Source organism: Linepithema humile, chromosome 5 (genome assembly GCF_040581485.1).
Source record: "Linepithema humile isolate Giens D197 chromosome 5, Lhum_UNIL_v1.0, whole genome shotgun sequence".
Classification (NCBI taxonomy): domain Eukaryota; kingdom Metazoa; phylum Arthropoda; class Insecta; order Hymenoptera; family Formicidae; genus Linepithema; species Linepithema humile.
The window spans coordinates 1,254,894-1,271,475 of record NC_090132.1 but is presented as its reverse complement, the minus strand read 5'-3'; the positions used below and the strand labels follow the sequence as shown (position 1 = coordinate 1,271,475).

General features: G+C 36.2%; 4 protein-coding genes across 4 annotated transcripts; all 4 read right to left on the bottom strand.

The window, feature by feature from the left end:
- Positions 1-450: 450 nt before the first annotated feature.
- On the bottom strand, positions 451-3,227 carry Osi20 (DUF1676 domain-containing protein Osi20). Its single transcript, XM_012372695.2, has 2 exons — positions 1,660-3,227; positions 451-1,223 (listed from the first exon to the last, which is right to left on the bottom strand). The coding sequence occupies exons 1-2, from the start codon at positions 2,210-2,212 to the stop codon at positions 979-981; spliced, it is 798 nt and encodes a 265-aa protein (XP_012228118.1). The 5' UTR covers positions 2,213-3,227; the 3' UTR covers positions 451-978.
- A 1,799-nt stretch (positions 3,228-5,026) lies between these two features.
- Osi19 (DUF1676 domain-containing protein Osi19) lies at positions 5,027-6,265 on the bottom strand. The gene is made up of 2 exons (XM_012372701.2): positions 5,875-6,265; positions 5,027-5,660 (listed from the first exon to the last, which is right to left on the bottom strand). The coding sequence occupies exons 1-2, from the start codon at positions 6,070-6,072 to the stop codon at positions 5,112-5,114; spliced, it is 747 nt and encodes a 248-aa protein (XP_012228124.1). The 5' UTR covers positions 6,073-6,265; the 3' UTR covers positions 5,027-5,111.
- Positions 6,266-7,804: 1,539 nt separating this feature from the next.
- Positions 7,805-9,663, bottom strand: Osi18 (DUF1676 domain-containing protein Osi18). The gene is made up of 3 exons (XM_012372700.2): positions 9,279-9,663; positions 8,744-9,102; positions 7,805-8,574 (listed from the first exon to the last, which is right to left on the bottom strand). The coding sequence occupies exons 1-3, from the start codon at positions 9,380-9,382 to the stop codon at positions 8,294-8,296; spliced, it is 744 nt and encodes a 247-aa protein (XP_012228123.1). The 5' UTR covers positions 9,383-9,663; the 3' UTR covers positions 7,805-8,293.
- A 53-nt stretch (positions 9,664-9,716) lies between these two features.
- Positions 9,717-15,393, bottom strand: Osi17 (DUF1676 domain-containing protein Osi17). Its single transcript, XM_012372683.2, has 4 exons — positions 13,566-15,393; positions 13,243-13,475; positions 12,462-13,168; positions 9,717-11,691 (listed from the first exon to the last, which is right to left on the bottom strand). Exons 1-4 carry the CDS (start codon positions 14,209-14,211, stop codon positions 11,553-11,555), a joined length of 1,725 nt encoding a protein of 574 aa, XP_012228106.1. The 5' UTR covers positions 14,212-15,393; the 3' UTR covers positions 9,717-11,552.
- Between the last annotated feature and the right edge of the window lie 1,189 nt (positions 15,394-16,582).

The window sequence follows — 16,582 nt, the reverse complement described above, 5'->3', positions numbered from 1 at the left end:
TTATTATTATAATAATTTGACTTTATTATAATAGTATAATATTCGTATCATTGAAGAAAATGGCAACACATTTTACACATGTTATGGCATAGTAAACATCTTTTAGGAGTCTGAGAGATCTGTTGAGCCGTATAGTGGATCTAATTGCACAAAAATATATAATTCATTTCAAATAATGAAACAAATATCTTTTAAGAATTCATATTTGATCCATTTGTTAATTATATCTATTTTATATTAAAAAAAGACAAAGATTTTTCGTACAAATTTGACAGAATTGTTAAAATTAGCACGTATAAGTATATACAAAGTACCAGTTTATTTTACACAGAATGCTTTTATTAACAAATGCAAAAGTAATAATAAATATTTTTATCGCACGAAAAATAAATAATTAATGTTCGCCGAAGAAATGACAATTATATTGTCTCGCGAATATATTCGGCAATATATGCATATCCATATATTATATATAACGATCCTCGTGACTATCGCGATCAGTATATTTTTTATGATGGCTAATCATTCTTCGGCGCGCACGTGGCACATTCAAAGGGAAATGGCAAATAGCTTTGTCGATTTTAGCGATAATTTAATTCAATTTAATTTTACTCGCTGATCAAAGAAAACATTTCGGATTCTTAAATGCTATCGAAAATGTAATTAACGCCATTAATTCCTCGATAAGTTAATGAATCCGACATCGAGCTCAATGCAAGTTTTGCTAATAAACCGACAAAACAATTTCACAATTGTTATAGTCGACGCAAAGTCGACAGTCTTTAAATGCTTTGAATGCTCTTGGGGCTCTCGTTAACGAAACTAACATCTCGTCAGCATCGATCGCGAGCTATTTCGTGTTTATTTGGTGTGCGTTTCTTTGGTCGTGTTTTATTTGCCGATACGCGCGATCGCAAATCCGCGATCGACGGCAACATCGGGCGATCGATGCGTCGTTAGGGGGGCGTCAGAACGACTTTAGTTGTAATTAGTCGAGCCACTTGAAGACGAGGATGATGAAGAAGAGCCTACCGAGCTATATGAACTCGAGCTGCCGGGCGCGTAATAACTGTAAGCAAGATTTTGGGCCTCCACACCATTGGTTGGCGTCCAAACGCGAGAGTACGGTCCGTTGCCGTCCCACGTGTTGGCGGGATCATAACTCGACGTCGTCGAGGCCAAGGGTGGAGCGCCGTATGCCGATACCGGTTCCATGGTCATTCCTACGATCGAAGAAATTTCATTTTTTATACACTCAATCGAAAGTTTAATATTGCAAAATATAAAATCTTTTTCCGTACAGCAACCAACGAAGCATTAATATTTAATTCTGAAATCGATCAGAAATTGACAAATGACTCGATGATATTCTATAAATAGAATTTGTTAATTCAATGAATAGAAATGTAATTTTTGCTTTTCTTTAATTAATTATATTTAATTTATTATATAATAAAAAATAAAAGTTAACTTGTGTAAAACAAAAGTGGAAAAAGTAAAATTAATTTAGAAATTGTAATCATTACACGCCTACTACCTGTAATTACTGTTTATTATTTCAGAATTAAATATTAATGCTTTATTGAGTGCTGCACGGAAAAGGGATATAGAAAATTACGCAGCTTTGTCTACGTTAAATATGGATTTAATTATACGTACCCATCGGCGTCATACCGTTCTTTTTAAAGAATTGCATAGCGACGAATCCAATCACGACAAGAAGAGCGAGCTTTGACAGGACAAGAGCCTTTAGCGCTTTTAATCCAATAATGGCGACCAAGATAGGCATGAGAGCTTTCATTTTCAATTTCAATAGCAGCAAGAAGGGCAGCAAGAGTTTTTTCTTGAGAAGTCCTCGAGCTTGGCTAGTTGCCACATCGTTATCCTTGAATTCGATATCGAGATCGGCTAAACTCCTGCTGGGTCTATATTTCAAGTTGGCGTCGACAAAGGGTAAAGTCACCCCATAATCGAAACTTTTCAAATATTTGAAGGTCCTGGCGATAATCGCTTCATCAATAGTTTCAAGCGATCTCGCTTCTGTGGTCGTTCCCAGCTGATCATCGAGGTAGTCCAAAACTTGATGCTTCAGGCAGGACGTCCAAGACTCCGCCTTTACACACTCATTGAAGGAGTTTGTCAGGAAGTCCTGATCGGCCGCGCAAGATCCAAGCAACAGAACGATCGCGCCTATTGATACTATCAGTCGCATGACGGAATCCTCTTCTTTTCTTTGACAGTTGCACAGTAAGTTCTTCGAACCGATCGATTGTCTTCTTTTCCCTTTTTTTGTAGCTTCCGTTCACCGTTCTCGCGATACCGCGTGTTAACAAAGACGATCGATCGTCCACCCGTGCGAGCGAGCGATGATCGGCAATCGAACTGCGACTGACGGAGGAGTGGCCCGCCTCTTTTATTTAATTTGTCCCCCTTGAATCTATGTTATTCGGTCGCGCATGCCAGGAATCGCCGATTGAAGGGAAATTATTCAAATTTCACTGGCATAGAGCGTTGTATGTTCCTCTCTGTCCTGAGTCAAACCCCTGCGACTCCCCCTCCCCCCCTCACGTCCATTCACTCACGCGTATGTCGCATACCTGTTGATTGTTGTGTGCCGCGTACGCCGTACACGATGGTATGTGACGCACATGGGAAACGGAACTTGCGTCTCTTTTCGCTTGTGCTCTTACTTGGCTCGTCGTAAACTGTCAAGCGTCGTTTCACGGCTTGTATACTCCTTCTGTGATCACGATTAACAAAATGAATAGCTGTTTTGTCATTGTAATACCCTCAAAAATCACAATATGTTGATTTAAAAAGCTGCAGATATGACGCTTTTATACATTTCGTTGCAACACATGCATTATTTTAATATAATGATTTAACGATAATTATAATGATTTACGCATCATAATTTTACTGGTGATGTACGTTTATTTTAATCGCATTATAAACAATAACGATATTGCGCGATATATTATACAATAAATCTTGATACAATATTAGGAAAAATGAAATTCTTTTTTCTTCTAAATATTAACGTGATATACTGTGTATTTAAAACATATTTGATGACGTTATTTTTACTTCCTTTTCTTTAGAACATTAATTGTAGATATTTGTTCTACATATGTCTAGAAATACAAGATTATCCTGTTTAACAATATTTCTAAAAATAACTTTATGTTATTCACGAGAGAGAAATATTTGTTTCTTTTATTCAAATGTTTGGACAATTATTTAAATGTGTAGTTTAGATTTTTAATTATTTTTATTTTTAATTACAAAATATAATAATAATATAATGAGAAATGTAGAGTGTTGCGCAAATTTGTTATACTTTACATGATTAAGTGTAGATTTTTAATTTATAAAAAAAATACAATTTACAATAAAAAATTACATGTCTAAAATTATTAATGAAAGAAATGTCTATAGACAATAATTGTGCATATATGCACAATTTTTTGAAACTGATTGATTTTTGCCTTCCTCCGACAACTTTGCGTCTCATGCGTACATTTTTTATGTTTTACTAACGTTCCATTTACTTTGTATCTCTTATTGAAGATGGCCATAACAAATGGGCCGAAACGTCTGTTGTAACTGATTTTTTAAATACACTTTACTGAGCAACTAATACCTGGCTCTGGGCTTATATAGCTATTATATTTTAATGTCTAAAATTATTATTATATTTTAATTGAAAAGATGGAATCTGCAAGTCAAATCAAGATCTCATTTACTTAATCTCATTTTTATTTACATTAATTCATCATACATGGAATATAATCATAAATATAAAGACAGTGAAACATAATTTATATATATATCTATATATCTAATACAGGGTGTCCCACTAAAAGTGGCCACCCTCTTTTAAATTAAAAGAGATAGACATAATAAATATATATCAAATTAAATGGTTCAAACTAAACTCTATTGTGAGCATAATAGTTGCTTACAAAAGCTATCCGTGTTAAAGAACGGAGAGGTATGCATAATTTTTTTATGCTTTTTTTATGTTATTATGCTCACAATAGAATTCAGTTTAAACCATTTAATTTGATATATATATTTATTATGTCTATTTCTTTTAATTTAAAAAATAAAAGAGGCTGGCCACTTTTCGTGGGACACTCTGTATGTAAAAAATATTTAATCACGATATGTGTGTAAATTAAAACGTTTTCTTGAACATTTTCTTTTCTGTAAAAATTACACTCACGTAATATGCTAAAATAGTGAAATGACTCTCCTAAAATGGCGACTTCCAATCAACATTCATGAAAGACGAAAGTGATCACAGTCACATGTAGGTCTCCTTTAAATATCTTATAAAATCTTAACTAATTTTGAATGCAAGATGCATTCTGTGAACTTAGAAAACAGTAATAATACAAAAGAGCGTCATATAAAGAACATAAAGTGTGTTATAAAAATGTTAAGCACGTACAATTAAGTAGTGCTAAATAAAATTAGCTGTAAAAGAATGTCTCATAAATCTACATAAATTTACATAAATTGTTTATTTATTTAACGTTTTATTTTAAAAAGTTTTTAATTAAAATTTTTTTAATTAAAAAGAAAAATATATTAAAACAAGTTACTTATTGTGCAAAAATATAATTCATACATAAAGAAAGGGACAAATTTAATTTTCCTTCTTTAAAAGTGTGAAAGTGATTTATATACTTTAATAATGGAAAAAAAGATTGTAAGATTTTGAATCAAATTTTTAATCTATCTGTTTTTGCATGTAATTAAAATATCTTTTCCAGTTTCTCTATTTAATGATTGGAATGTAATTTTTTAATCTCAACAAAATATACATTGTTTTAGAATTGCAAAGAAAATACGTCTTTAACAGATCATCTTTATTTTTGCATACTTATATTTTATAGCATACATTTTGCATTTATTAATTAAGTTTTTCTTTTCTTTTCTAAAAATGTCAATATTAAGTGATAAGTGAAGCATAGAAAAATGAGGGAAGCGGATTTTCAAGTAAGCGCGGTACAAAATAATTTGCAAGAATATAATTTATTAAATATACAATACAAATAGGAAACTAAATATCTTACAAAAACGCCGATAAAGCGATAGCGATTTTAGGATTGTGCATGAGCGGAGTATGCGAGATTCTGCGCGAATTGTGACGACGAAGCTTGATCCTGATCCTGGAAAGATCTGTACTGAGCCTGGTACTCCCAGGGTCCGTGAGCGATGGGCGCAACGTGACCATCAGCGGCGATTTTCTTGCAAAGCTGGAAGATGGCCATGCCAACGGATACGATGAAGCTGAAGAACGAGAGCTGTAGAGCGTTCCAGGCTTTCAAGCCGAGCACTCCGATGGCCAGGGGGATCAGAGTTATCGCCTTTAGGAGGACGAACACGAGAATAGGGACGATGACCTTCTTCAGCTTGGATCTGCGAGCCTCATCGACGGCGCGGCCCTCACCGAACTTGACGTCGAAGGTGAGCTGATCGTCCTCGATACCGCGTGAGCTTACCTTCACGGTGGAGTCCAGTGGTAGCTTGAAGGTCACGTCGTGAGAAGCCAAGTAGGATTGCACGATGTCGAAGAAGGAACTCTCACCACGAGCAGACACTTCCTTGGCGGGGTGCGAGTTGCGCGTAACTTCCACCGTCTCGGACACCTAGAGATATTGAGGCAGTGAAGACCGGCAGATTTGTAAAAATAGAAAATTTAATGAAAGAAATAATCACACAAATAAATTAACTTACATGTTTTTAATTTGACAACTAAAATGAAGATAAATTAAAAGCAAAAAAGAAAAATGCAAAGACTCTACTGTCACTGCTTGAATTAAATTGAAAGAAAGGCACCGAAGAGAGATCACCGATACTTGCCTTGAAGTTATCTTTGCTGAAGACTTGGTCAAGTAGATTGAACACCTTGAACTTCATGCAAGCAATCTCATCGTTTTTCTGCGAGCACTCGGACCTGGATTGATCGACCATCTCATCCATGGCGGTCTTCCAATTCTCATTCTTGGCCGGTTGCGCGGCGGCCAATGCGAGCAGAGCGCACAAAACTAAGTATCTCATGGCGCTGGCAGGGGGTGTATCCTCGTGAAGAAGCCTCGCGCTAGTACACCCGTTCGTGGATAATGAATGAGGACGATCGCAACACGACGACTGATGCCAATGGGTTGGGCAGTACGGTATTTATACGAAGGCCTATCGTCGCACCGTACAACGCACGTTGAAGAGTCGCGTAGCGGTGATCCCGAACACGCCCCCACTTCCATTCGGACATGGATTTTCTTTTCGTTCAGTATGGTCTTCGATTATTGAGGCCTCGGCCACGGATCATGTCGCGACTACTTGATGAGGGAGGATAGACTGGGCGAGCGTGAGGTCGCGCGACACGCTGCACGCGATATCGAATCGGGGTAGCGGCCTCGACGATGCCAATAGGTCATATTTCTGGCTCATGAAACGCGATGGAATCTACGATATTAATGAGCAGCAGTTTGCTTTCTACGATCGACAGACCCACTTGTGACAATTGTCGCTCGTGGAATATTTTTGAAGGATGCGACGCGGAATTAATTTTTGATAATGGACGCAGCCGGACTTCGTAATCAAGCTTAATTCGTCGTGACCCAAATGACACGGAAGAAAGCGGAATTGTTCAAAAGTATTTAAAAGCATTAGGAGAGAAAAGAAATTTGCATTGTAAAAAAAAAGCAAAAAAGAATTTCGTAGGAAACTATGGAATATCGGTAATTAGTTAAAATTTAAATTTGGCTAGACAAGAATACATTTCTCAATAGTTTTTCAAAATTAGACACTACGTAGAAAAGTGACGTGTGCTTATGTGCATAAAATAATGTATAACTTAACACATAACAACAGTTTAATTACTTTCCATTTTGGCACTAGAATGATGTTACACAATGCTATGCGATACTAGTCGATTATGCGATTGAATTTATATTTGCATAAAAACTTGATTAAATTCTTTTTTAATTATTTGCTGAATTTTTCCATATAAAAAAAAATAATTAATTATCATAATGAATATTTAAACAATTACATAATATGTGTTTTAATAATTTTAAAGGTTTATTGGAAAAAAAATTGAGGCAGAATATTAAAAGCTTTATCTATTTTTTCTATTTCTTATATTTGTAGCAAATATCCGGAAGCTATGTAATGTACAAAAAGTTCTTTATCCTTGACACTAAAGTCACCGTGCAACATTGGCATTGAATCGATCATCATTCATTCATGCCACGATCATGACTTTCCACACGAACATTCCGTTAAAGCTCCCTTCTGTCTCTCCGTGTTTTCTTCACGTCTCTTTATGCCGTCATCGCCCGATCTCCAGACGGTGCTAATTTCACTCTGCCAGACCTAATTAAATTGTAACTCCTGTTCGGACCTAAAGAAAAACAGGTACATCAACGATGCGCGTTGCGTGCGAGTTTCTCGCGCGAGAATGCGCATAGGATACCATCGGAGACACTTCTGTGCTGCCCGACTTCTTCTTTGTCGTAACAATAAAACGGCAACTGGAATTTTGGGTCGAGTTTGCATAAGCATTCAGGCCGTCTAGCTGACAAAATGTCGATCAACGTTCTTTACATTTTGTACAATCAATTTATTTTTTTTTGTTCTGAGCTCGCTAATCGTTAACAAATCAAATTTCAATACAGGAATCAGCTACAAGATAAATTATGAGCGTATAGATGTCTTTTTTAAAAGAAATACGGCATTTTTATATGTTTAAAATAAGCATTCAATAGATAAAGTAACAAATTTGCATAAAAGTTTGTGCAAAACTCTGCTTCAACATTTTCACTGTCAAGTATTTATGCGTATTTTTGTACATTATGTGTGTAATATATTACACATAATCTGTGTTGATGTTAAATTACTATAACAGTTCTAAAAACAATCCGTGTATTGTGTCCCATGTTTGAATTACGCAAATTACGCAATTATGTTGAGCGTGGGAACGCAAAGCAAGACACTACTTCAAATGATCACTTTCTCGATTTTAAAGCTAATACTTTCGGATTCGTTCGCTATTTTTTTACAAAACGCAACACTTTCCAATTCGCCGTCCGAGAAAAAAAAAACGAGAGTTAATTAAATCGAAGAAGATGGAGATAAAAAATAAGAGACAAGGTTTATTTAATGAAATAATGTAAAAATTTTTATTATCCATAAATAAGCCCTAATGATGAATAAATATCGAATAAACAATCTACAAAAATGATGAGGCGATCAATATATCCGTCGTTTCTACGTCGGTTTATTTTCTATAAGCCCTGTAAGGTCCGTGAGGCGCAGTGTCCCAATGAGGCGGGTGTTCCACAGGTGGATGCCCGTAGTGGACAACCTCGTAAGCGACTTTCGGCTTAGTCAATTTAAAGATCACCATCGCTCCGCTAAGAACCAACGACAGTAGACCTAATGTCAGCGCTTTCCACGTCTTTAAGGCGATCAGAGCAAGAGCGATAGGCACCACAGCGGTGGCTTTGAACTTGAGACCGAGCAGGAACGGTATTATCACCTTTCTAACAAAACCACGACCTGCAAATATAAATAAATTTAAAAAATCAACTTACTTATTTTCTATTTTGAAAAAAAAGGTAACATTTGTACGACTATTTTTGGAGATCAATTACTGCATTTTTTTTACATTGAATGTATATTATAGACGAACAGATTTCAAGTATAGTATTATCTTATTTGTCATTACCTTGATTGTTGGAAGAGTCCGTAAGAGGAATTGTTAGACTCTTCGGCATGCCGTCAATCAAGGATCTAGGAACGATATTCGATCCTACAATTGTTTCCGGTAGTTTAGCTTCAAGCTGATGGCTCGATAGGTACGCGTCCAATTTCTCGAGCATCAGTGTTCGCAGGAGTTTCCTTTTGGAAGAACTTGCGGCGTCGTATTGCGAGGAGTAATCTTCCGCATTATCCTGTGACACGTCACGAGACTTAATCACTGCCAAATCCTCCGTAATTGCCAATCTATCTTGTTTCACAGCGTCGGTGATGTAAGTCAACACCTTTGGTTTAACGCAAGATAACATGGATTCGCTATCCACGCATCTGTGAACGAAATCAGTGAACGACATAAGATATTAATTATCCTGGAAATATTATTGTTTTAATCTACTAAATATATCAAACATTTTGTAAAAAATTATATAGTAATTTTAACACAACGCAATTATTTCTTATAACTAGTAAAATTTTATATGTATAAAATAATTATAACAACTGACCTGTGATATATTTCTTGCAAGACACCGACGGTGGTCTCTGTTTGTTGCGCACCAGTAAGGGTGGCCAAAAGGGCTACTGACACAAAAGTGGTTAAGATCTTCATGGTGGTACCACCGATTTGTCAGGCTAAACACCGAATGCCAGTGCGAACAAGCGCAACGGGGTTTTATAGTCGATGGTAGTCGTGTACGGTTGATGAATTTTGATCAGGGACGTGTTACCGGCTGGCTAAAAGAAAAGAAGAAAGCCTCATTATCTAGAGTGTCGATGTTTTCACGAGCTCCTTCGTCCCTCTGGAATAATTTCGATTTTAATGCCCACACGAAATAGCACACCCATTTTTGGCTTGCCTTTACTGACAATGAGTAAACTGTATTCATAGATGAACCGTATAGCATAGTTAGGCCATGAACTTCTAAATACCTGCATAACATTTTCTATTAGCATGATAAATCTTTAAATTTTATTTTATTTATTAGTGCAATTATGGTTAAACTTATGCTTTTGTTAAATATACTGATCGAAATATAAAGTAATTATAAATTCACGAAATATTAAAATAAATTCGGAATTTACTTTGTTCCGTTAAAATTTTTACACTTTTGAAATCTTAATGTAAATTTGAGTAAGAAAAGGATAGGTATATCAGAAATTTCTTAATTATATTATAATTTGATCATTTGTATTATAAAATCACTATATATTTATGCATAATTAAATTTAAAAAATTATTTTGTAAAGTGCTATTTTTATTATATATTATTATATATAATGTAGTGAAAATGATACACTATTTTTTTTATAATAGTATATTTAAAAAAAATTTATTCTTAATTTAATTCTTAAAATTCTTAATTTATTTTCTTAAAAATCTTTATAAGCTAATTGTAACAATTAAAATAGAAATATAGCAGAAGAATTAAAATCTAATTAAAAATATATATTTTCTTGATCAATGTGTTATATAATAACAAAGATTTACTGCGAAATATTGCTTGCATCTTTATTATTTGAAAAAAGAATTTAAATAGTTAACCAAAATATATAAAATTATTTTGAGTATTTATGAAAACAATTTAATTCAAACAGTTTGAATTTGGCTTATAAATTAATATTAGAAATAATAAATATAAATGTGCAGATATTTTAGAAGAGAAGAGTATAATAGTAATATAAATAATATAAACTTTGATTTAATATTTTATTATTTAAGTTAAATACATAATCGCATTATATATAACTAGTTTCTTCAAATAATTTATTTATTTTTTACATTATATTTTAATATTGTAAAAGTTTAAACTATTAATTGTTGGGTATGGCACCCGAGTATGTAATAGTAACTGATTGATTATAATGGACAAAATAAATAGTTCTTATAATTATACACTAAATGTATATATCTTAATTAATTTTTACATAACATCACACGCATACATATTTTTCATTTATTACAAAATATTATTTACTTATAATATTTTTGTCATTACATATATAATTAGAAAATGTAAAAATTTATTACAAGATGCAAAAGTCATTATAAAATGTGAATTACTTTTTTTATAGAGATAGTAAAAAAATTATACATTGCATGTGTAAGAAAACTTTCTTTTTTTTGCTTATAATCGGTTTTTAAGGCAAATATGCTTATTTTTGATAGAATTTTTTTTTTGTATAATTATTTTTTAAATATCCTGTATTTCTATAAATTGCACAAAAATAATTTAAAAGTTATAAAACACGCTTAATTCATAAAATGCCACAAAATCCAAAATTGTATCAACACTCTATTGTATATTCATACCTAAAAATAATATTGTCTCGGAGACAGTGATCTTGTTGACAACGTGTCAATAGACTAGAAACTTTAACACGTCATCACAAAATTCACCAATTTGTCTCTCTTTATTAAACCCCATTATTATAAATTCACAAACCTGGCATAGATTACAATAAATATTACATCTAATTTATCAACTTATAGCTAAATTAATCGCTTTGTCCAACCAATTTATCGTCGTAATATTTCAATTTTTTTTTACTAGTAGGAAGATTTTAGATATAAATTCTTACACATCTTTTTACACGTATCCATAAATTAATGCATGGCAGTATCGGTCTTTTTATACCGATATAACACAACGTTGATCTTTTCGTGTAATTTCTTCGAACTTATTGAGCAAATACATATATGTATCTAGTGCTTGCTTTAGGTGACATTTCTAATTACATATATGCGAGTTGATGTAAATTACATGTTTACCACAAGGCATTTATTCGGTATTATTCTGACAGGGATATGTTCTAAGGCAATCTCCACCATCCTGACCATATCTGGCTGCGCTCAGATATTTGTAGAACTTCTGACTGGATGCACTCTCTGTTATGCCTAAGTTGAGTTCTTGAGGATCCCTGAAAAAAGATAGTTGTTTGATTTAATCTAGTCTTAAAGTGACCGAGTTACGCAATATATATAAAGATATTATCTATTATATATATATAATTATAAAAAGTGCGACAATTATGCAACTTAATTAACGCATGTTTCAAGTCGCGCTGACACGATTCGCTTTGTTCTCCTAAAATAATTTGTCATAAGCATGTAGCTGTAAATCATAAGTTTTAAACGGTGTCGCGGTTAAAAAGAAAATTACTCTTCGAGATTATAATCTTTAATGTAATTATTGTGCGTAAGCGAGCTGTCCGACAAACGTAAAACGGAACTGTCCCATATTTCCGGTCCGTCGCGTAGCCGGTTCGGCCGAAAGTTTCTTTTACATCTCGCGCCGATTGTTAGTGGAATACTAAGCAAGATGGAATACTAAGCAAGATGGAATAGATTAGCTGGATAAGCACGATACGCGCGAGTCGCGGCAAAAAGAAACGATTCGATGAGGAAAAGAAAACAATTGAATACTAAACAAAATCAAATACCAGGCTATATAAATCAGACACAATGCAATTCGCAATCGTAACGTTAAGAAGCGGTAAAAAAGAGCGATGAGAAAGAGAAAGAGAGAAATACAGACAGAAAGAGAGAAGCAGAGAAAGAAAGAGAAAGAGCCAAAGCCAACGTGGCCTGATTAACGCGATTCGGAGCATGCGGGCGATCTCCACCTTTCTCTTTGTAAATATACGCGGCGATTTAATCGATTCACCACGTTAGCCGGTGCGTTTCGTACCTGGAAAGCTCGTTCGACACGAGGTTACTGTGCGGCGAGTAACCCGCCGGGTTCTTGTACATGTTGCAAACAAGCATTTCCCTGCACGTCTCTTCGTGGAATCTCAGCTGCTCGAAGATGTTCTCGAGCCGGGCAATTATCGGACCGTAATACTCGTCGTCCGTGTCTTGCCGCGAGATCGATACGGACGAGCTCTTGGCGTTCGCGGCAGGCGTCAGGAACCTCTGGACCTGATGATGATGCATGTTCGCCGTGAACAATGCGTAAGGATTTTTCACCGGTGTCTTCGCAGCGGACACGAGGCTCGGATTCACCGAGAGCACGGCGGCGACCGGCTGCACCGCCGGTCGCCGATTGTATTTAACGTCGTTCAGATATCCGGAGTAGGCCAAGCTGTGCGCGCCAGCCGAGTTGTCCGGATAAGATGACGCGATCGGTTTCGCATTCGACGCGTACTGCGGCAGGCCGTACGAACTCGAATACGTAAGACCGGAAGCGGGGACGCGATTCAAGTGCTGGCTGGATTCTTCAAAAGATTCGTCATAAGGCTCGATGCCCCACTCTTTCAGTTCCTCCATGTCCTTCCGATACTGAATGTGAGGATGAGCGTAATCGTAGCCATCGAAGTCCTCCTCGTCATGATGACGATTATGATGGTCGTAGTACACCGGCACCGGAACCGGTACGTGATGATGATGATGCGCTATCTGGAATGCAAGATCTTTGATAAATATTTCATTGAGATTAAAAAGATCGAGACGCGGAGACTTTCCACGCATACCTGATGATGATGATGATGAAACTTGGTGCTGTGACTCGAATAATAGCTGGAGCAAAGCTTGAAGATATGCGCGAATGCGGGAATGAAAAAGAGCAATAATTTTAAGAAGAGTTTCTTCGCAGTGCCCACTCCGAAGAGAAACGGAACGATGAATAGAAACTTCACCTTAATTAGCTTGATAATTAAAAGAAGCGCTAGGAAACTGGTCAATAATCTATTTTGTATGAATTTTCCTGAAACAAAACAGAACATATACTTTCTGTCCTTATCAAAAGTATTAAAAAATTAATGATATAAAAACGTTAAGAAATTGTTTCTCTCACTGATTTTTTTGAATAAAATTCGTCCTTCTTCCACTTGATCTTGATTTCCGAAATCCACCCTGAGAAGCGCTCCGTTCTCGTCTATCTCGCGCGGGCTTATCTTCACGGTAGCGCCTTCGAAGAAGAACTGCGGAAGTTGTAATTCGTAATTGCGGGTCGACAGGAATTTCACTGTTTTCCGCCGCAGAGCGTTCGTGATCACCTCGAGCGGTGATTCCGGTTCGTCCGCGAACTTTCGACCCTGCGCTTCTGCTTGTTCGGCCGCTTTCTTTTCACAGTCGTCGTCCGCATCGACGTCATCCACGAGATTCTCGCGAACATCGTTACGGCCTTCCGTTCTGCGACATGTGTCGTAAGTCATATTGTTCTTCGTAAGGATTAGACCGTCGAAAACGGTGATGTTGTCCCTCTCGATGAACACATTGTCGAGATACGTGTACGCGTTCTTCTGTATGCAGGAAAACGTCACTCTCTTGTGACAATCCTTGAAGAGTCCGCGCCACAGATCGTTTCCAGTCGCGTTGACGGTCAGTGCGTCGAGTTTCAGGACCCTCGCGTACCGCCTGAGCTTCTCGGCGCTGAACAGCTCCGAATACGACAACGTTATCGCGAAACACAACAGGAACAACGTTCTCCGCCAATGCATCTTCGACACCACTCGCCGGGATTAACTACGTTTAACGTTGTACGCGCGTTTACTTTACGTTGACTCCGTTTATGACCAGAAATATGAGGTAACGTCCCGGAAGCACTGCACACGTTCCGATTGCACACTACCACCGTCACTTGGCCAGCTGTTTATCTAATAACTAAAACCGGCGCACTTTTGATTTCGCGGAAGGGTCATCGTCACTGTCGGTCCACGTGTGCGTCGGCTTCTTTGGTATCTACCCGCGATCATCATACGCCCTTCCTACTTATTGGAGATCTCTGCTGTTCAGCGCCGATCCACCCCCACTTCCAGCGTGGCCAAAAATTCTACCGTAACCTTCTCCCACCCGCCCGTGTAGATGGTCCTCTTCTTCTTCTGGCGATTCGGCGCCGATCGGCAAGTTCCGCCGTCGCAATCACGTTGCATCGCAGACGTCGATCGTTAAGCTGACCGCACCACACTCTGACCACCGTCGTTACACATCATATCTTTGCCGTAATTCTACGACCTGTTCTCGTCTCTTCTCACCCTCTTTCTATACCTCTGTCTCTCTCTTTTCCGTCTCCCCGTCGAGACGCGCTCCGTTCGATCTCTCGCTCCGCACTAACCACGGGCCTCTCCGTTCTCGGTTACAATTCACCTGAGCGTCAAGTATGTCAAAGGCCCTCCTACTCCGTCGACGAGCTCCTCCGTGGAAGGTCATTATCGTCTCCTCTCGGACTGCAGTCGACCAGGTTATACATGCACGCGTTTAACACGGTTTAGCTTTTGGCCGAAAGCCTAGTGCATAGATATACTGAGAATTGCATTCTGGATCAACGGAGCTCCGATTTAGTATAATTGCCAGGTCTGTTCGTGTCTTCAATATTGCTAGCTTCTACAACACCCAGCGTTAAAAATATAAAATTCCCACTTGCTTATGCTTAATATCGTACGGATTTCAGTTTCGATTATGTAATTGAATTTGCAAGTTATTAGATGCAGAAATGAGAATTAGATGACTGATTAAATTGGAAAGATTTGTCTCACATTCTTGTCGCATGTTATGTAACATTATATTTTATGTCAGACATTTTGTAAATTTTATTATATTACGTATTATAAATATATAAGATGTCACAAGATATAATTAGAATTTAATGTGCATTACATAGTGGCATGCAATGTTTCCACAGATATAAAAAAGTTAATTACAGTCGTTCCTAGCCTGTCAATTGCAGTTCGCTTCTTCGAAAGAAGATAGCAAGAAATTTCCCCCGCGAGCCATTACGTAGTTGAATCGCCTCGTAGTACAGTTGGTTACTTATACGGGATTATATGTGAGTCTAAGTGCTTCGGCAAAAATCCAGTTTAACTTCCTTTATCTCGTGTGATTGGTGTAATAAATGGACTTCCAACTTTGAGATATAATTGGGATATAAATATATACATATAATAATTGTAAAAATACAATAAAATGTTTATGCATTTTACACGCACAGGCAATAGTCTTAAGTTGAAGACTTTAAACTCAAAGTAATAAATGAATACTTAATAAAGATATCTCGTTAAATAATTTCTATTGAATTCAAATATACAAATACAAAAGAATATATATTTGCATGTATTTTATAAGTAGCTCAGTGAACATTTCTTTCTTGCTGGAAGTCGCTGTCTGTAAACATCATGCGTATTACCAAACCAAACCAACGCGTAGATTGAGAATATTTCTTATCGAATTCAGTAATCAAAATTTCTAGCACATATATTATATCTTGGACACTTAATTTTGTTTATGATAATAATTTTTTTACAATTAAAGAAAAAAGAAGTGAAATATGTACATTAAAATAGCTAAGATACAGTTATAATCCGCTAAGTTAATTGTATATGTTTGTGTCCAATTTTATAAAAAATTATATATTGTTAAAATCTACATTTATTGCGATCAAATTTAATAAAATCTTTTTGGCGAATGCATATTCATTAGTGAAAACATACTTTCAGATCCGCGAATGTAAAGAAAGATTCATGAATGAATTAAAATGAATTATTCCGGACACGAATACCGCGCTGCTATGTTTGCTATGTTTGCTTATCGGAATAAAATATTACAAGTACTAGAATAACATCACGTGTTAAAATGTAGACGTCAATGCATATACAAGTATCATCGCAATTCATTGAAAAAATCATCAACGCAAGTGATGCTCAAATAAAACAACTCATTGAGTGCAATATAATGTACTTTTACTTTAAAAGAAAACATAACTCGCCGCGTCCGGAAAAAAAAAGTTTTAATGTGTGTCGAGATAAAAACTCGCTTTACAATCTTCATCTATACGCGTGAATGTAAGCAGAACAGTACAACCTATAGTAAACATGA